At 44.1% G+C, this 21475-nt stretch overlaps 1 protein-coding gene across 2 annotated transcripts; it reads left to right on the top strand.

The window, feature by feature from the left end:
- Positions 1 to 1457: 1457 nt before the first annotated feature.
- On the top strand, positions 1458 to 16203 carry LOC117970031 (CD82 antigen-like). Of its 2 annotated transcripts, none has more exons than XM_059017839.1 (9): positions 1458 to 1595; positions 5270 to 5345; positions 5458 to 5527; positions 6561 to 6688; positions 9578 to 9652; positions 11305 to 11400; positions 11939 to 12388; positions 12829 to 12912; positions 14193 to 16203. In XM_059017839.1, exons 2-9 carry the CDS (start codon positions 5280 to 5282, stop codon positions 14268 to 14270), a joined length of 1047 nt encoding a protein of 348 aa, XP_058873822.1. In that variant the 5' UTR covers positions 1458 to 1595; positions 5270 to 5279; the 3' UTR covers positions 14271 to 16203. The 2 variants fall into 2 exon arrangements, with proteins under 2 accessions (XP_058873822.1, XP_058873823.1); XM_059017840.1 differs by having other exon boundaries at positions 1464 to 1590.
- The last annotated feature ends 5272 nt before the right edge of the window (positions 16204 to 21475 follow it).

Genomic DNA, 21475 nt, shown 5'->3' on the forward strand with positions numbered 1-21475 from the left:
GCATTTGGAATAGAGGGAGACTGCCAAGCGCGTACCCAGAGCTGACGCTGGCAACCCAGCCGAGAGCCGCAAGAGATGCCAATGCCAGGGTGGCAACTGCAATTAAAATAAAACTGCAAACAGCTGTGCCCTGTGCAGACAGACGTGGAGACGCGCATGATCTGTGTTGATTGGGAACAGCCTTAGACTCAAGGGAAAGGAATACCCTTTGTCAAAAAACAAAAAAAAATTACTTTTTTTATAACTTCTTGTGCTGTGCGCTTCTGTAAAATGTTTTTTTTTTCTCTAAGTTTATTGATCTACGTTGTTCGGTTGTTTTTGCTCATTTGATAATCAACCGATAGCTGTTGAAAAGTTAACAATGTATTGCTATCGTTTCAGTTTTATAAATAGCTATGTTGTAACCCGATGTCTGATCAGATCTTTATTACATTTCCTTGTTTTGATTTGTATATATATATATGTATGTATGTATTTATGTATGCTTTGGTTGTTCAGATGTTTAATAATGTTTCTCGTATCCACAGTGTTTTGGGCTTCTAAGTATGATCTCCGGTCCTTCTAGTGTTGATGGTTTAAAAAAACTATTAAAACTCATTTTCTAAGGGGCTCCCGAGTGGCGCATCCAGTAAAGGCGCTCCTCGCAGGATGCGCCCTATAGCCTGGAGACCGCTGGTTCGAATCCAGGTTATGTCACAGCTGACCGTGACCGAGAGTTCCTAGGGGGCGGCGCACAATTGGCTGAGCGCTGCCCGGGTAGGGAGGGCTTAGATCGGCAGGGGAATCCACGGCTCACCGCGCATCAGCGACCCCTGTGGCCGATAGGGCGCCTGTGGCTCTGCAGCGGAGCCGCCAGATCTGTGTTGTCCTCCGGCACTATTGGTCTGGTGGCATTGCTGTGGATCTGCAGTGCGAAAAATGACGGCTTGGAAGGAGCACGTTTCGGAGAACGCGTGTTTCAGCCTCCGTTTCCTGAGTCGGCGGGGGGTGGGGTTGCGAGCGGTGAGCCGGGGATACAGATAATAATTGGGCATGCTAAATTGGGGTGAAAACCGGGGTAAAAATAATTGGCGACGACTAAATTTATAAAAAAAAAACAAAAAAAAAAAACAAACTTATTTTCTTTTTTAAAACCGAAAACGCCAAGCCCTAATTACACTACACCTTTGAAATAATTAATATAACGTTATCGTCCCACCTTCAATTACATCCTCTCTCTCTCTCTCTCTCCTCTCCTCTCCTCTCTCTCTCTCTCTCTCTCTCTCTCCCTCAGAACCCACTACAGTCCCGCCCACAGGCCGTCCCGCTGTCTCATTGGTTAAATCCCACACCTGTCGTTTTTTTTAAAGGTGGGCGGGGCGTGTGGCTTCCACTGTAACCCAATCGCGTTGCAGTTCGAGACATTTATGAATAATTAACTAATTACTCAGAGGCCTCCCCCCCCCACCCCCGTTTCCAAAAAAGAAAAGTTTAAAACTGGGTCACAGCAGCGCGAGCGAGTTAGATTGACGACAGCGGGTTTTAAAATCTGAATATTTTTATAGATATATATATATTTTACAATATTACATTACAGTTTGCTGTCTGCAGGTGAGGTGAGTCCGCATTCGTGTTCTTCTGGTGTGTGTGTGTGTGTCAGTTCAGAAAGACGTGTTTCTGTGTAACGCGGTATCCTGTCTTGTCCTGCTCCTGTCGAAGTTAGGGCGTTATGAATAAGTGCATTTTTTTTGGTCTGTGTCTCTATGTGTGTGTGTGTGTGTGTGTGTGTGTGTGTGTGTGTGTGTGTCTCTATGTGTATGTGTGTGTGTGTGTGTGTGTGTGTGTGTGTATTATATCAGAGGAGCGCTTATCCGCTCACCAGAACATGATCAACCACGTTCGTTGAATGCTGGGTGATAATAACGCGGGACCTCCTCTTGAGAAAGTGTGCTTGCTGCTCTCTGCAAGATTACCTAGTGATACACTTCATTTAAAACGCCGCTGTGTTTGTTCATACGGTGTGCGTGTGCGTGTAGTTTACGATATGTTAACAGTGAGCGAGTCGCGTTTAGTAACAGGAGCGCTCAGACCTCATTATTAATTCTCCTTCGTTTCTTTCGGCTCGCTCAGTTTAAACAAAAAAAGGGTTTAGAATTTCGTTTTGTCCTCAGTGGAATCTGATATGGGGCTCAAATGTTTCTCCTTATGAAAACACTCACACGCACACGCACACGCGTGTTTGACGTATTTCTAACGCATTTTAGATATTTGACCAGTAAAACTGTCAAATATCTGTATGTAAACTGTATCGGTGTGTTAGTTAGATTTAACAGTAACGCATGATCAGGTCGTGTGAGCGCCATTCAAAAATCTAATAAACAGTCGTGTGTGTTATTTCTTTAATAATTGAGCGTGTGCGTACCGCTGTCACGTCGACTTTATTCCACCTGTCAAATGTTCCTACTCTGTTTACTGCGCATGCCCAGACTCTCTTCATGCAAGACCGGACGCTGATCAAAATCTGCTAATCTTTCAAACTACTAGACTAATAATAATAATAATAATAATAATAATAATAATAATAATAATAATAATAATTAGGTTTGTAGCTACAGGTGAAATTTTGGTACAGGTAGCAGATTCTGACCAGGTAGCAAAATCTGACGCTGACACGTGTGGTGTTTTAAACTGCGACAGCTAATCTGTGGTTTTGTTTTTTTCTAACTAGGCTGTTTGTACATCGAACACGTTTTCATCACATGACAACCGAAACGAGTTCTTATGATCTGCATTAAATACTCCACGATGTTTAATTTAAAACTCACGATGGTGTTATTAATTATACACTAGTCACTAATGATGTACTGTGAGTTGTAACGGTTTCGGAGTTGCTAAGGCGTCAGTGAATTGAGAGAAGAGAGAGAGAGAGGGGGGTCATTAAATCGTGTTCCGTTTTCTGGTTGATGATGCAAACACTACATGCGATGAGGGGAAATGGTAACGAGCGTTTTCACACAGTCAGGGGAGAGCAGGGGTCCGAGTGGAACACGAAATACTGTACTTTACAATGCTTCCCTATGCTTTACCAGACCTCTCTGTGCTTTACAATGCTTCACTATGCTTCACCAGACCTCTCTGTGCTTTACAATGCTTCCCTATGCTTTAACAGACCTCTCTGTGCTTTACAATGCTTCCCTATGCTTTACCAGACCTCTCTGTGCTTTACAATGCTTCCCTATGCTTTACCAGACCTCTCTGTGCTTTACAATGCTTCCCTATGCTTTACCAGACCTCTCTGTGCTTTACAATGCTTCCCTATGCTTTACCAGACCTCTCTGTGCTTTACAATGCTTCACTATGCTTCACCAGACCTCTCTGTGCTTTACAATGCTTCCCTATGCTTTAACAGACCTCTCTGTGCTTTACAATGCTTCCCTATGCTTTACCAGACCTCTCTGTGCTTTACAATGCTTCCCTATGCTTTACCAGACCTCTCTGTGCTTTACAATGCTTCCCTATGCTTTACCAGACCTCTCTGTGCTTTACAATGCTTCCCTATGCTTTACCAGACCTCTCTGTGCTTTACAATGCTTCCCTATGCTTTACCAGACCTCTCTGTGCTTTACCATGCTTCCCTATGCTTTACCAGACCTCTCTGTGCTTTACAATGCTTTATGGTTTATTACACTGTGCTGTGCTTTTACTGCGGGCCATTTTTTTTAGCTGAGAGACGTTTCAACAGAAAGCCTGATCCGGTAAACGGAAGCACAACCACATCCTGCAGAGAGACCTGAACTGCGTGGTTTCAGTGTTATCTCTTTAGAAGTGATGCAGTCTGTTTGCTTAGATGCTATTTCCACTGATTGGTGGAGGAAAATATCTGCAAAAAAAAAAAAAAAAAAAACTGCATAGATTTCCAGTCGATTATCTGTGGAGTGTTGGTATTGATAATGTCAATAATCACATCGAGCATTTATTTTTATCAGTTTTAGAAACTGTCAAACATCACATCACAGCGAGGCTTCTTACTGCAACGCATTTCCAAAGCCTCGCCTCCAGTCTTTAATGAGCTCCGACCTTCTGAAGGAGATTAAAACAACAACAAAAAACTGGAAGCGAACAGCCAGGCTCTGCGTTTCAGTAGCAGTGTGTTTGCGATCGTTACCATGACGACGTAGCTGCAGAATGAGACGGGAATCTGGAGAGGAAAAGAAGCACGAAGCCATTGATGGGTTTTAGCCTCTGAAGGGCTGTGTTTGCAGAATTTAAGAAGAGTTCCATTTAGACTTTTGTAGTTCTCACAATGAGGGGGGGAGTACGTTCTCATCACTCTATAGTTCAAGAGAACATGTAAGAACAGGGATCCCAGTTCAGAACTGACAAAATAACCTGTCCTCAAATGAGACCAATGGCACTCAATGGGTTAAAGTTATTGACTTGGACTTGAAGACACTGAGAAAGACTTCTAGTCGTTAGTCATTGAATTCACACTGAAGACCCTGAGAAAGACTTCTAGTCGTTAGTCATTGAATTCACACTGAAGACCCTGAGAAAGACTTCTAGTCGTTAGTCATTGAATTCACACTGAAGACCCTGAGAAAGACTTCTAGTCGTTAGTCATTGAATTCACACTGAAGACCCTGAGAGACTTCTAGTCGTTAGTCATTGAATTCACTCTGAAGACGCTGAGAAAGACTTCTAGTCGTTAGTCATTGAATTCACACTGAAGACGCTGAGGAAGTCTTCTAGTCGTTAGTCATTGAATTCACACTGAAGACGCTGAGAAAGACTTCTAGTCGTTAGTCATTGAATTCACACTGAAGACCCTGAGAAAGACTTCTAGTCGTTAGTCATTGAATTCACACTGAAGACGCTGAGAAAGACTTCTAGTCGTTAGTCATTGAATTCACACTGAAGACCCTGAGAAAGACTTCTAGTCGTTAGTCATTGAATTCACACTGAAGACCCTGAGAAAGACTTCTAGTCGTTAGTCATTGAATTCACACTGAAGACCCTGAGAAAGACTTCTAGTTGTTAGTCATTGAATTCACACTGAAGACCCTGAGAAAGACTTCTAGTCGTTAGTCATTGAATTCACACTGAAGACCCTGAGAAAGACTTCTAGTCGTTAGTCATTGAATTCACTCTGAAGACGCTGAGAAAGACTTCTAGTCGTTAGTCATTGAATTCACACTGAAGACGCTGAGAAAGACTTCTAGTGGAAACGTTGGTCAAAGAGTTTTATGCATTTTTATGTCTGAATGCCATTTTATTTACGTTTTTCTTTCAGATCTTTTAAAATGGGTGCAAAATGTTGCCTCAATATCACCAAGTACTTCCTGTTCCTTTTCAACCTCCTGTTTTTTGTAAGTATAAAGTTTATAATCTATATAGAGATTTATTATAGATAATGTTTGTTCTGATTGTCGCACTCCCTGTTCTCTCTCTCTCTCTCTCTCTCTCTCTCTCTCGTTTCAGACTCTGGGAGGATTAATGCTAACATTTGGTCTCTGGATCCATTTTGACCATAACTCCACAACTACTCTAAGTAAGTGAAGCCCAAAAGCTTTTCCCATTGTTTTGTAGGTGTCTCTGTGTTTTGTCGGTGTCTCTGTGTTTTGTCGGTGTCTCTGTGTTTTGTCGTGTCTCTGTGTTTTGTAGGTGTCTCTGTGTTTTGTAGGTGTCTCTGTGTTTTGTCGGTGTCTCTGTGTTTTGTAGGTGTCTCTGTGTTTTGTCGTGTCTGTGTTTTGTCGTGTCTCTGTGTTTTGTCGGTGTCTCTGTGTTTTGTCGTGTCTCTGTGTTTTGTAGGTGTCTCTGTGTTTTGTCGTGTCTCTGTGTTTTGTCGTGTCTCTGTGTTTTGTTGTGACTGTGTTTTGTAGGTGTCTCTGTGTTTTGTAGGTGTCTCTGTGTTTTGTCGGTGTCTCTGTGTTTTGCAGGTGTCTCTGTGTTTTGTAGGTGTCTCTGTGTTTTGTAGGTGTCTCTGTGTTTTGTCGTGTCTCTGTGTTTTGTCGGTGTCTCTGTGTTTTGCAGGTGTCTCTGTGTTTTGTCGGTGTCTCTGTGTTTTGTTGTGACTGTGTTTTGCAGGTGTCTCTGTGTTTTGTAGGTGTCTCTGTGTTTTGTAGGTGTCTCTGTGTTTTGTCGTGTCTCTGTGTTTTGTCGGTGTCTCTGTGTTTTGCAGGTGTCTCTGTGTTTTGTAGGTGTCTCTGTGTTTTGTAGGTGTCTCTGTGTTTTGTAGGTGTCTCTGTGTTTTGTCGTGTCTCTGTGTTTTGTCGGTGTCTCTGTGTTTTGTCGTGTCTCTGTGTTTTGTTGTGACTGTGTTTTGTAGGTGTCTCTGTGTTTTGTAGGTGTCTCTGTGTTTTGTAGGTGTCTCTGTGTTTTGTCGTGTCTCTGTGTTTTGTTGTGACTGTGTTTTGTAGGTGTCTCTGTGTTTTGTCGTGTCTCTGTGTTTTGTCGTGTCTCTGTGTTTTGCAGGTGTCTCTCTGTTTTGTCGTGTCTCTGTGTTTTGTTGTGACTGTGTTTTGTAGGTGTCTCTCTGTTTTGAAGGTGTCTCTGTGTTTTGAGTTCTCCTGTCTGTTTTGTAGGGCTCTCACATATCTTTGAGATAAAGCTCATCTCATATCTGCTGGCCGGGGGTGGGACTCTAACCATGATGCTCGGCTTCTTCGGCTGTCTGGGAGCGGTCAAGGAGATGCGTTGCATGCTGGGAACGGTGAGTCCTCAGACACCACCTTTTTTTTCCAGTGTTTTTTTTTTTTAAATGTTTCAACTTTTTTTAAATTTTTAGATTTTTTTTACAAAAGAAAAATGATTCAAGAAAGATTTTGTTTTGTTTAATTGACTGTTTCAGCTGTTTGTGACCATCCAATCGAAAAAAAAAAAGTTTAAAGGAGGCTGTGCGGTCCAGTGGTTAAAGAAAAGGGCTTGTAACCAGGAGATCCCCGGTTCAAATCCCACCTCAACTCATTGTGTGACCCTGAGCAAGTCACTTAACCTCCTTGTGCTCCGTCTTTCGGGTGAGACGTAGCTGTAAGTGACTCTGCAGCTGATGCATAGTTCACACACCCTAGTCTCTGTAAGTCGCCTTGGATAAAGGCGTCTGCTAAATAAACAAATATATAATAATCCGAACTGCGGACAATACAACGTGACATCCCATAATTACACGTGTGTGTTTTTTTTTTTTTTTTAAATTGTGGCAAATGTGCTCAGACGTTTTGACGATAAACTCTTTCTGAATTTGTGAAAGTCTCGTTTCCCGTACCCTCCGTGGGTGCGTAGCGGTCAGGGGGGGGTCAGGGGCGGTCAGGGGTTTGTTTCGCCGTAACCAAGGAAACGGCGACGCTCGCTGACTTCTGTTTTGAGGCCCGTCGACGTTGCGAAACAGGGGAGTTTCCTAAGCCGAGCAGCCCGGCGGTTCTGCGGCCGCGCTCCACTGGCTTCAGAAAACGAAACGCCCTCTCTCTCTCTGGAGACCTGCGAGGGGGGGGGGGGGGGGGGGGGGGGGGGGGGTTATCCTTTCCCCAGAGAGGGGTGGTTGGGGTAGATAAAGGTTTCTATCTCAATCGGCGGGCTCTCCCCTTCCCTTTAAAAAAAAAAAAAAAAAAAAAAGAGTAAGAGATTAATAAACGGTCTTTTTTCATATAAGCAAAGATGACGCATATTATAATATGATTTAAAATAGGTTTTAAATAGGAAAAATGAGCTGGATTTTGATACCCTTGGAAATAAGACGATGGTAAATTACTGCAGCCTCGCACGAAGCCGTGCAGTTCCCCAGCTGCTCCGCGTGGTGGCGCTATCTGACGGTGCCTTCATCTTCAAGGAGTGTTTTTTTTTGTTTTTTTTTACGAGCGGTTTTAGTTGTTTTTTTTGTTTGTTTTTGGTTTGTTTTTATCTCGCAGTTGTCTTGCTCAGTAAACACCATCTCGTCGGCTCGTGTCTAATTGTGGAAAGCGCATTTTGTATTTAAATTAACAGGTGGTTGAAACCGCGTCTAAACTGTACCTTCCTGTTTCACAGTTAATGAACGCAGCCCACCCAGATGCTGTCTTCAATATGCAAAAATAGATTTAAAAAAAAAAATTGTGTGTGTGTGTATATATATATATATAATTAGCTCAAAGAGCCAGCTGCCCAACGTTTCGATATGTTCGTTTAAAAGAACAAACAATAAACTGGTCTAGGTTTTACTCTATGCCTTTCCTATGAAATGCTTAGTGTGTGTGTTTCAGTGTTTGTGTCTCCGTCTGTGTGTGTTTAGGTGTCTGTCTCGGTGTGTCTGTATAGGTGTGTGTGTGTGTCTCAGTGTGAGTGTGTGTGTCTCGGTGTGTGTCTCGGTGTGTGTCTCGGTGTGTCTCGGTGTGTGTGTGTGTGTCTCGGTGTGTGTGTGTGTCTCGGTGTGTGTCTCGGTGTGTGTGTGTGTCTCGGTGTGTGTATAGGTGTGTGTGTGTGTCTCGGTGTGTGTATAGGTGTGTGTGTGTATAGGTGTGTGTGTCAGTTGTGTGTCGGTTGTGTGTGTGTGTGTCTCGGTGTGTGTGTATAGGTGTGTGTGTCGGTTGTGTGTGTGTGTGTCTCGGTGTGTGTGTATAGGTGTGTGTGTCGGTTGTGTGTGTGTGTGTCTCGGTGTGTGTGTATAGGTGTGTGTGTCGGTTGTGTGTGTGTGTCTCGGTGTGTGTGTGTATAGGTGTGTGTGTGTGTCTCGGTGTGTGTGTCTCGGTGTGTGTGTATAGGTGTGTGTGTCGGTTGTGTGTGTGTCTCGGTGTGTGTGTGTGTATAGGTGTGTGTGTGTCTCGGTGTGTGTGTCGGTTGTGTGTGTGTGTGTGTCTCGGTGTGTGTGTATAGGTGTGTGTGTCGGTTGTGTGTGTGTGTCTCGGTGTGTGTGTCGGTTGTGTGTGTGTGTGTCTCGGTGTGTATGTATAGGTGTGTGTGTATAGGTGTGTGTGTCTCGGTGTGTGTATAGGTGTGTGTGTGTGTGTGTGTGTCTCTGTGTGTGTCTCAGTGTGTGTCTCAGTGTGAATGTGTGTGTGTGTCTCGGTGTGTGTATAGGTGTGTGTCTCGGTGTGTGTGTGTGTGTGTGTGTGTCTGGGTGTGTGTATAGGTGTGTGTGTGTCTGGGTGTGTGTGTATAGGTGTGTGTGTCGGTTGTGTGTGTGTGTGTCTCGGTGTGTGTATAGGTGTGTGTGTGTCTCGGTGTGTGTGTGTGTGTGTGTGTGTATAGGTGTGTGTGTGTGTGTGTTATGCTTTGGGATCTTGTGATGAAAGGCTCTATAGAAATATGAATGATATCAATTGATCATTTCTCTGGAGTTATTAAACAATAAATGCATTGAAATGCTTACCTGAAAAACAGTAAATTGTAGAATATTTCTTTTTTTGTGTCCAGCATCTGTGAATTATCAAAACAAAATAGTTAGTCTCTGAATTGACACTGAAGACCCTGAGAGACTTGCTTCTAGTCGAATCTAGTTGAGTTTTTTAGTACAGGGTTAGTATTCAGGTACATCACCACGCTCACAGTCTGTATTGAAGTGAGGTTTGTTTTCATGAGAATGTCTCTCTGTATTCATAATGTATTGAGTCGCTTTTCTAATATTTTTCAGTATTTTGTTATTTTGATTATTCTATTGGGTGGTCAAATCACTTTGGGGGTTCTCATCTACACACAGAAGAATCTGGTGAGTATTATTATTATTATTATTATTATTATTGTTATTATTATTATTATTATTGTTATGTAATTGAACAGGATAGCTTGTTTTAATGAGCCAAATTTCAGAGAGCTGGATCGCATCGATATCAGGGTCTAGCGCTGTATATTATAAAGACATTTCAGAGGGCTGGATCGCATCAATATCAGGGTCTAGAGCTGTATATTATAAAGACATTTCAGAGGGCTGGATCGCATCGATATCAGGGTCTAGCGCTGTATATTATAAAGACATTTCAGAGGGCTGGATCACATCACTATCAGGGTCTAGCGCTGTATATTATAAAGACATTTCAGAGGGCTGGATCGCATCGATATCAGGGTCTAGAGCTGTATATTATAAAGACATTTCAGAGGGCTGGATCGCATCGATATCAGGGTCTAGCGCTGTATATTATAAAGACATTTCAGAGGGCTGGATCGCATCGATATCAGGGTCTAGCGCTGTATATTATAAAGACATTTCAGAGGGCTGGATCGCATCGATATCAGGGTCTAGCGCTGTATATTATAAAGACATTTCAGAGGGCTGGATCGCATCGATATCAGGGTCTAGCGCTGTATATTATAAAGACATTTCAGAGGGCTGGATCGCATCGATATCAGGGTCTAGTGCTGTATATTATAAAGACATTTCAGAGGGCTGGATCGCATCGATATCAGGGTCTAGCGCTGTATATTATAAAGACATTTCAGAGGGCTGGATCGCATCGATATCAGGGTCTAGCGCTGTATATTATAAAGACATTTCAGAGGGCTGGATCGCATAGATATCAGGGTCTAGCGCTGTATATTATAAAGACATTTCAGAGGGCTGGATCGCATCGATATCAGGGTCTAGCGCTGTATATTATAAAGACATTTCAGAGGGCTGGTTCGCATCGATATCAGGGTCTAGCGCTGTATATTATAAAGACATTTCAGAGGGCTGGATCGCATCGATATCAGGGTCTAGCGCTGTATATTATAAAGACATTTCAGAGGGCTGGATCGCATCAATATCAGGGTCTAGTGCTGTATATTATAAAGACATTTCAGAGGGCTGGATCGCATCGATATCAGGGTCTAGCGCTGTATATTATAAAGACATTTCAGAGGGCTGGATCGCATCGATATCAGGGTCTAGCGCTGTATATTATAAAGACATTTCAGAGGGCTGGATCGCATAGATATCAGGGTCTAGCGCTGTATATTATAAAGACATTTCAGAGGGCTGGATCGCATCGATATCAGGGTCTAGCGCTGTATATTATAAAGACATTTCAGAGGGCTGGATCGCATCGATATCAGGGTCTAGCGCTGTATATTATAAAGACATTTCAGAGGGCTGGATCGCATCGATATCAGGGTCTAGCGCTGTATATTATAAAGACATTTCAGAGGGCTGGATCGCATCAATATCAGGGTCTAGTGCTGTATATTATAAAGACATTTCAGAGGGCTGGATCGCATCGATATCAGGGTCTAGCGCTGTATATTATAAAGACATTTCAGAGGGCTGGATCGCATCACTATCAGGGTCTAGCACTGTATATTATAAAGACATTTCAGAGGGCTGGATCAGTGTCCAGTTAATCCCTCATAGGTGATTTGTAATAACATGATGTCTTTCACACGCAGGTCAATTTGAAGATTAAAGATTTGGTCTTGGAGATCATTGAAAACTACCAGACTGGAAATAAATCGTTTGAAGATCTGGATATCGTACAGCAAAAAGTGAGAGCGTCCGAACAGAACTGAGTTTCAATAGCCATAGTTTTATATATTATACAGCAACACCAAACACGATTCAGACAGCCCACCTGAGTTTCAATAGCCATAGTTTTATATATTATACAGCAACACCAAACACGATTTAGACAGTCCCCCTGAGTTTCAATAGCCATAGTTTTATATATTATACAGCAACACCAAACACGATTCAGACAGTCCCCCTGAGTTTCAATCTGCATAGTTTTATATATTATACAGCAACACCAAACACGATTCAGACAGTCCCCCTGAGTTTCAATAGCCATAGTTTTATATATTATACAGCAACACCAAACACGATTTAGACAGCCCACCTGAGTTTCAATAGCCATAGTTTTATATATTATACAGCAACACCAAACACGATTCAGACAGTCCCCCTGAGTTTCAATAGCCATAGTTTTATATATTATACAGCAACACCAAACACGATTCAGACAGTCCCCCTGAGTTTCTGCTGTTTTTATGTTGAATCACAATTTTTGTCCCCCTCCTCTCTCAGCTCCAGTGTTGCGGCTGGACCTCCTATGAAGACTGGAATAAGAACCCCAAAATGAAGGAGGATCCCAGCTTGTACCCCTGTTCATGTTACCAGCCGGACCCCACATCACCACCTCCCCAGTGCAACCAGTCCAACTCCAGTCTAGATCCAGTGAACGAAACAGAAGCCATTCTCGACTCCATCGCTACAGGCCAGTACAACCAGTCCTATCTCACAGGAGAACCAGCGTCTGAACCAGAAACCACCACTGACTCCATCTCTACAGGCCAGTACAACCAGTCCTATCTCGCAGGAGAACCAGCGTCCGAACCAAAAACCACCACCAACTCCCTCTCCACAGGCCAGTGCAACCAGTCTCTCGTCGAGACAAAGGAGCCTTTTCAAACCCAGTCTAACACCACCGGTTTCTGTCTGGCGCCCCCTGGTGGTTCACCCCCAGTTTTCTCCGAGGTAAGAGCAGACAGATATTCTGCTCACTGTATTGCCAGCCAAAGGTGGTGATGTTTAGGTGGGACAATACAGTGGTTTTCAAACTGGGAAGGGAGGGGGGGGGGCAGAAGACATACTGGGGGGGGGGGGGGGTGAGAAGGTTTTAATAACGACACACCTCTTTATATATTTAACTGAAATCTCACTCCTGACGTGTCATAGTTTCGAGGTGGCGCAGTGCATCTCACTGGTGCCTTTCTGTAGAAGCTTGCATGTTACTATTAATGGATGAAATCTGCTGCCCTCTGGTGGCGGACGTTGTTTATTGCAGCTTACCGGACGCAATATATATATAACTGTTTATTTTATATTAAACGTGATTCATTCACGGAGCTTGCTTGAGAGTTTAATGAGGTTTAAGCTGTTTTTTGTGTTTTTTTTTATTTGTATTTGTTTTCCAGGGTTGTCGAAGCATCCTTCAGTCCTGGATTCATGAAAACCTTCGTTTTATTTGGGGTGTCTGTGTTGGCATCGCCGCTTTAGAAGTAAGAATTGATTCGTTCTGTTATTTTTTCTATTGGCTCGTTTTTTTTTCAGTAAAACGTCCCGTTTTTAAGACGAGGCCGGTTTGGTTTGACTTCCTGTTTTTTGGTTTTCATTTCCCGTTTCCCATGATGCTCCTCTTCCAGTTCCTGCAGTTCGTCTCGCTGGCTGTTTTTTGCCTGCTGAGTCACCGAATGAGGGAGCGAGATTCGTCTGAAGACATCTTGTTTTTTCCTGCCAGGTCACACAAGAAACCGCGCATGTTCCTTTGCTGTGGTGTGATTTTAAAAACCTGAAACTACAGCTCCCAGCATGCCTCTGCCCGAGCAGTGAGGGATGCTGGGAGCTGTAGTTCCGATGCTAAGTTTCAATAGCCATAGTTTTAAAATCTGAATGATTCAGTCCCCTTGGTCTCCTGTTTTGAGTGACTGTCTGAAAGCTCTTTACAGTTTTGTGATGTCGTGGATTTTTTGGAATTTGTGAACTAAAATGTGTTTTTTCCCCCCAACATGCAGAGATTTTTATGGGGAATATTGGCAAGGTAATTTGATTTCAAATGACAACAGAGGTCTGGTAAAGCACAGGGAAGCATTGTAAAGCACAGAGAGGTCTGGTAAAGCATAGGGAAGCATTGTAAAGCACAGAGAGGTCTGGTAAAGCATAGGGAAGCATTGTAAAGCACAGAGAGGTCTGGTAAAGCATAGGGAAGCATTGTAAAGCACAGAGAGGTCTGGTAAAGCATATGGAAGCATTGTAAAGCACAGAGAGGTCTGGTAAAGCATAGGGAAGCATTGTAAAGCACAGAGAGGTCTGGTAAAGCATAGGGAAGCATTGTAAAGCACAGAGAGGTCTGGTAAAGCATAGGGAAGCATTGTAAAGCACAGAGAGGTCTGGTAAAGCATAGGGAAGCATTGTAAAGCACAGAGAGGTCTGGTAAAGCATAGGGAAGCATTGTAAAGCACAGAGAGGTCTGGTAAAGCATAGGGAAGCATTGATCTTTCTCCCCCCCCCCCCCCCCCCCCCTCAGCTCTTTGGTATGATCCTGTTCTCTCTCCCCCCCCCCCCCCCTCAGCTCTTTGGTATGATCCTGCGCTCTCTCTCTCTCCTCCCCCCTCTCTCTCAGAGCTCTTTGATATGATCCTGATCTCTCTCTCTCTCCCCCCTCTCTCTCAGCTCTTTGGTATGATCCTGCGCTCTCTCTCTCCTCCCCCCTCTCTCGCAGCTCTTTGATATGATCCTGATCTCTCTCTCTCTTTCTCTCTCCCCCCCCCCTCTCTCGCAGCTCTTTGGTATGATCCTCTCGATGTATCTGTGTAGTCGGCTGGGAAAGAATTACAACAAGCTGATTCGCTACTCCTGAACTGCGACCCCTCGGATACTGCGACGCCATTGGACCAAATCTTCAACTCTTCTCAAGAGCGGTTTAATGAAATAAAAATGAAATAAAAATTATATATATATATATATATATATATATATATATATATATAATGATTGTTTCAAATGGGATTTTTGTGAACTGTTTATCAGAATATGTTACAGCTTCAAGTGACGTTTTCTTAATTCAGAACCATTTGAATCGTTCTTGGTGGTTCGTATTTAAATTGCTCAAATATTGTAGCGTGTTATTTTATTTTTATATATATATTTTTTTCATAATGAATCTTCCACTTTGGTACCAGTTTAGTTTCGCTGGCAGTACGCTGTCTGTGCACTGGATGGCGCTATCATGAATATCACGTGTTTTGCGATTTCTATAATAGTGTTTTAGAGTCTGCGTTGCTTTGACTGTGAGTTCAGGAGCTGCTCTTCAGTCACACAGGCTGGATCAGACAGTGTCTTTATAATAGCAGCATGTGGAGTAGCGGTCAGGGCTCTGGACTCTTGACCGGAGGGTCGTGGGTTCAATCCCAGGTGGGGGGACACTGCAGCTGTACCCTTGGGCAAGGTACTTTACCTAGATTGCTCCAGTAAAAACCCAACTGTATAAATGGGGAATTGTATGTAAAAATAATGTGATATCTTGTAACAATTGTAAGTCGCCCTGGATAAGGGCGTCTGCTAAGAAATAAATAATAATATTTAGCGCCATCTACTGTACACATGTATTAAAATAATTGGCATCTGTCATTTGAAGCTGTTTAGTGATACAGTTTGTATTGGGTGAAGTGCGAGAGATTTTAATTGGTTCTTAAGAAAGAACCCCCGTCTGAAATCAAACTTCATTTGAATCTTTTTTTTTTTTTGGTAACGGTACAGTCTTGTGTTAACTTGCAGTGTATTGAGTCGTGTGTTTCTCTGATGCGAGTGACGAAGGAGTCGCTGGAATGCGTGTCTCTGTTTGAGTGCTTTTCAAGTTATGATTGATTGTTTGTTTATTTATTGTCGAGATTGTGGTTCTGTAATATTTTATACTTTTGTTTTAAATGTCATTAAACTTTAACCACTAGAGCCAGCCTCCCTCCCAGTCCCTCCTCAGCTCTAACCAGTAGAGCCTCCCTCCCTCCCTCCCAGTCCCTCCTGAGCTCAAACCACTAGAGCCAGCCTCCCTCCCTCCCAGTCCCTACTCAGCTCTAACCACTAGAACCAGCCTCCCTCCCTCCCTCCCAGTCCCTCCTCAGCTCTAACCACTAGAGCCTCCCTCCCTCCCTCCCAGTCCCTCCTCAGCTCTAACCACTAGAGCCAGCCTCCCTCCCTTCCTCCCAGTCCCTCCTCAGCTCTAACCACTAGAGCCAGCCTCCCTCCCAGTCCCTCCTCAGCTCTAACCACTAGAGCCTCCCTCCCTCCCTCCCAGTCCCTCCTCAGCTCTAACCACTAGAGCCAGCCTCCCTCCCTCCGTCCCAGTCCCTCCTCAGCTCTAACCACTAGAGCCAGCCTCCCTCCCTCCCTCCCAGTCCCTCCTCAGCTCTAACCACTAGAGCCAGCCTCCCTCCCTCCCAGTCCCTCCTCAGCTCTAACCACTAGAGCCTCCCTCCCTCCCTCCCAGTCCCTCCTCAGCTCTAACCACTAGAGCCAGCCTCCCTCCCTCCCAGTCCCTCCTCAGCTCTAACCACTAGAGCCTCCCTCCCTCCCTCCCTCCCAGTCCCTCCTCAGCTCTAACCATTAGAGTCAGCCTCCCTCCCAGTCAATTCCCAGAATTATTTATGTATATATTTTTTATTGTAAATTATATATTTTTTTAATTCTCATTTTCCAGGCTGTAAAACCGTTTTTGTCTTCTTTTTTTCCATCTTTCAAGAGACCCTCATTTTTGACGTCCTTTTAACATTTCAAATTAAAAACAGTGAAGCAAATGGAACGTGTCACCCTTGAGTTTGGATGTGATGTCTGCTGTCATTTTTATCACAAGTAATTCAATGCGATGTCTCTCTTGTTACTGGGAGTTCTGGGAGTTGTAACGGACGATGTCGTGTCGCAATCCTAAAATTCTCAGTGATACAAAACGTTTGAGCACAGCTGTAAAGTCTCCCCCTAAAATACTTCCCCACAGTGAACGATATAGATCAGTGTTGAAATGCGTTTTCACTTCTCAACCCCCTCTCTGGTACTGCGCCAGCTTTAGGAAATCTCTGTTTGCAAGCTCTGCTTTCAGGCCGTCCTGCACTTCCTGTGTGAACCAGTCCCCGCCCCCTTCAGTGCCGCCTTTCCTGTCGATTTAACCAATCTGCTGCTTCCTCCTTATTGACTGACAGGCTTTCAGCCAGAGACCCAGAAAGTGCAGGAAAAAAGGGCATACAAACAGAGAACTTCCTTCTAAACTCAAGTAACCGTCCCATCATGCAAATGACTGGAATTAAATGGAATAGATGCTTGATTTCCTGTCGATGCAGACTGGTTTCTGTTACGGGAGTCTGCTGAATAGCCAGCCCTGTGTGAAGCCCCCTCTCCCATTTGAAAGTGTGCAGAAGCGAGACAGAAACGCGTGCAGGACAGTTAGCTTTTTAATAAACCATTACAACAGCAGACTCCGAGACCAGAGAGCTGATGGGATGGAGGCTGAGACACACAACACAATACAATACAATACAATACAATATGTCCTTCACTCATCACAAGGTTTGTTATAATAACCAGGATCTCGCAATCCCTCCCGTACTGTGTGTTTTTTATAATTCTTTGCTTTAGGACTGCGAGTTCAGGAGCTGCTCTTCAGTTCTAGCTGCGCTGCCGTAGTTATTGTATTGTGAATCGGGACAGCCCTGGCTATAGGACTACAGCTCCCAGCATGCCTCTGCACCCGCAGAGGGATGCTGGGAGCTGTAGTTCTTTAACCCTAGCGCTCTGCCGTGGTCTTGTATCGCAATACAAATAATTTAAAACACGTCCATTCAGCTGCCTGCCGTAGTGTAACACAGCCAGTGTCTCTATAGAAGAGCCAGTGCCCCCTAGTGATCGGACGCTGGGATTGCTGGCAGTACCCTAGCTGTGCACTAGATGGCGCTATCGCTAATGTAAAGATGAGCCGACACGAGTCTACGGCAGCGCAGCTAGAACTGAAGAGCAGCTCCTGAACTCGCAGTCAAAGCAACACAGACTTGACAACTTAAAAAACACACAGTATCTGGATAATTGCAATAGTGTGTAAAATAGTCTCCTCTCTCTTCCTCCCTCTCTCTCTCTCTCTCTCTCTCGCTCACTCGATCTGTACGTTGATAAAGCGTCTCAGTATGTAGGGTCGTCTGTGGGTCGCGGGGCGGTCGGCCCGCCTCTTCAGGATGTAAGGTAACTTCCTGCTCCTCCCTTCCTGTCGGCCCAGCGTGTCTTGCAGTTCCTCCTCCAGGCCAGCGGGGGCGGTGTCTTTCTGACCGTCGACGCACAGCAGGGGCTGCAGACAAACACACGCTAATAATGTAACCTGCGTAACTTCACTCTCTTTTTAACTTGAACTTGGAAAGAAAACTTGAAATCGCAATGAAACTTTTACAAAAACGCACGCGCGTTCAGCAAGGGTGCGTGCTGAATCTGTCGGAAGTGATTCGGGGTCTCGCGTGCCCGTGGGCACGGAGGAGGCTTCTCTTACCACTTCAACACCGCGAGTTGTTCAGGACACTCTGAAACATTTCTTCTGATTTGGTGGCTTGTTCGTTATCGAGACTCGGGGGGTCTGGTGTGAGTGAAGACAGTAGAGAGGATCTCAGACAAACAACATGAGAGTGGCATTCGAAAAATAAAAACACAAAAAAACAAAGGAACGTGAACCGGGGGCGGAGAGGAAGGTTACTGATCAGTTTGACACGCTGACACACAGACACACAGACACACAGACACACAGACAGACAGACACACAGACACATTTTGAAACACAGACAGACATTTTGAAACACAGACACACAGACAGACAGACACATTTTGAAACCCAGCCAGTCAGACAGACAGACAGACACACTGAGACACAGACAGACACATTTTGAGAGACAGACAGACAGACAGACAGAGACACATTTTGAGAGACAGACAAACACATTTTCAGACAGACAGGCAGACAGACACATTTTGAGACCCAGACAGACAGACACATTTTCAGACAGACAGACAGACACATTTTTAAACACACAGACACATTTTCAGACAGACAGACAGACACATTTTCAGACAGACAGGCAGACAGACACATTTTGAGACCCAGACAGACAGACACATTTTCAGACAGACAGACAGACACATTTTCAGACAGACAGACAGACACATTTTCAGACAGACAGGCAGACAGACACATTTTGAGACCCAGACAGACAGACACATTTTCAGACAGACAGACAGACACATTTTTAAACACACAGACACATTTTCAGACAGACAGACAGACACATTTTCAGACAGACAGGCAGACAGACACATTTTGAGACCCAGACAGACAGACACATTTTCAGACAGACAGACAGACACATTTTCAGACAGACAGACAGACACATTTTCAGACAGACAGGCAGACAGACACATTTTGAGACCCAGACAGACAGACACATTTTCAGACAGACAGACACATTTTCAGACAGACAGACAGACACATTTTCAGACAGACAGGCAGACAGACACATTTTGAGACCCAGACAGACAGACACATTTTCAGACAGACAGACACATTTTCAAACAGACAGACAGACAGACACATTTTCAGACAGACAGGCAGACAGACACATTTTGAGACCCAGACAGACAGACACATTTTCAGACAGACAGACACATTTTCAAACAGACAGACAGACAGACACATTTTCAGACAGACAGACAGACACATTTTGAGACCCAGACAGACAGACAGACAGACACACAAATAAATTCCACTCGATTTCAAGACATCTCTCACCTGATTGGGCAGTGTGTCTGTCAGTCCCCTCCTGATATCCAGACAGAGCCTCCTCATAACCCCGCCCTCTCCCTCCAGCTCAATGCCCATTGGACACACACCCGGACTGCCGCTTTCCTATTGGACAACACCCACCGTCACTCTTCACAGCACAGTTAAAGACGCTGGTATGTAAATTCACAGTGTAACCGTGGAAACAGCATTGGGGGGGGGGGGGGGTGTGTGAGGTGACAGGTGGGGACTTTTCATCACACACGAATATTTAAGAACATTCGAAGAAGCTTGAAATGTTTGGGGGGGGGCAGAACTGTGTTTCCCTGTCCTCTGATCTGATTGGATAGCGCTGTGTTTTAGTGGTGACACGTTTTATTGGAGGTTTATATGAATTATAGATCGATTGATAGATCGATATTTTGTTTGTTTGATTTTTTTGTATGAGATCATTCTAAATTCAAATTTAAAGAGTACAGAAAATATCAAATATTTATCTTGCCACTATATTATAATACTACAGTAATTATTATTATTATTATTATTATTATTATTATTATTATTATTATTATTATTATTATTATTATTATCGTTGTCGTTGTTGTTGTTCCTGGGGTGATTACTCACCGGAGAGCTCTGGGAGTCTCCTCCACACATCGCTGAGTTTAAATCTGGAGAAACGAGAGCCGCTAAACACAAACAACATAGAGACGAGTCAAACGAGTTACAATAAAGAGAGGAAAAAGAAATCTGATGTCAAGGTACCTGCACAGACACACACACAGACAGGAGACACACACACAGACACACACACAGACAGACAGGAGACACACACAAACACACAGACAGACAGGAGACACACACACACACACACAGACAGGAGACACACACACACACACAGACAGGAGACACACACACACACACAGACAGGAGACACACACACACACACAGACAGGAGACACACACACACACACAGACAGGAGACACACACACACACACAGACAGGAGACACACACACACACACACACACAGACAGGAGACACACACACACACACAGACACACAGGAGACACACACACACACACACACACAGACAGGAGACACACACACACACACACACACACACAGACAGGAGACACATACACACACACAGAGACAGGAGACACATACACACACACACACACAAACACACAGACAGGAGACACACACACACACAGAGACAGACAGGAGACACACACACACACACAGACAGGAGACACACACACACACACACACACAGGAGACACACACACACACACACACACAGACAGGAGACACACACACACACAGACACACACACACAGACAGGAGACACATACACACACACACAGACAGGAGACACATACACACACACACACACAAACACACAGACAGGAGACACACACACACACAGAGACAGGAGACACACACACACACACACACAAACACACAGACAGGAGACACACACACACACACAGACAGGAGACACACACACACACACACAGACAGGAGACACACACACACACACACACACACACAGACAGGAGACACACACACACAGACCAAGACAGACAGGAGACACACACACAGAGACAGACACACACATACACACAAGCGACACACACACACAGACCAAGACAGACAGGAGACACACACACAGAGACCAAGACAGACAGGAGACACACACACACAAACACACACACACACACAGAGGGACAGACAGGAGACACACAGAGACAGGCTGATACACAGACAGACAGACAAACAGACATATACACTCGCTCACACAGACAGACAGACAGTGATACACACAGACATTGATAGACAGACAGACAGACAGACAGTGTTTAACCAGTAGTATTTTGTATTTAATCAAATCCTGATGTAACTATCACTATTTAATCATATCCTGATGTAACTATCACTATTATCTGCTGTATTATTGAATTGTGGTTTGTCACACTTGAACAAAAGTTATTGTATTTCTTGCTCTTATTGTATTACTTGTATTGTAACACTTGAAATGTATTTGCTTACGATTGTAAGTCGCCCTGGATAAGGGCGTCTGCTAAGAAATAAATAATAATAATAATAATAATAATAACAGTGATACACACAGACATTGATAGACAGACAGACGGACAGACAGACACAGAAATATACACTCGCTCACACAGACAGACAGACAGTGATACACACAGAAATTGATAGACAGACGGACAGACAGACACAGGCATACACACTCGCTCA

Source organism: Acipenser ruthenus, chromosome 57 (genome assembly GCF_902713425.1).
Source record: "Acipenser ruthenus chromosome 57, fAciRut3.2 maternal haplotype, whole genome shotgun sequence".
Taxonomy (NCBI): domain Eukaryota; kingdom Metazoa; phylum Chordata; class Actinopteri; order Acipenseriformes; family Acipenseridae; genus Acipenser; species Acipenser ruthenus.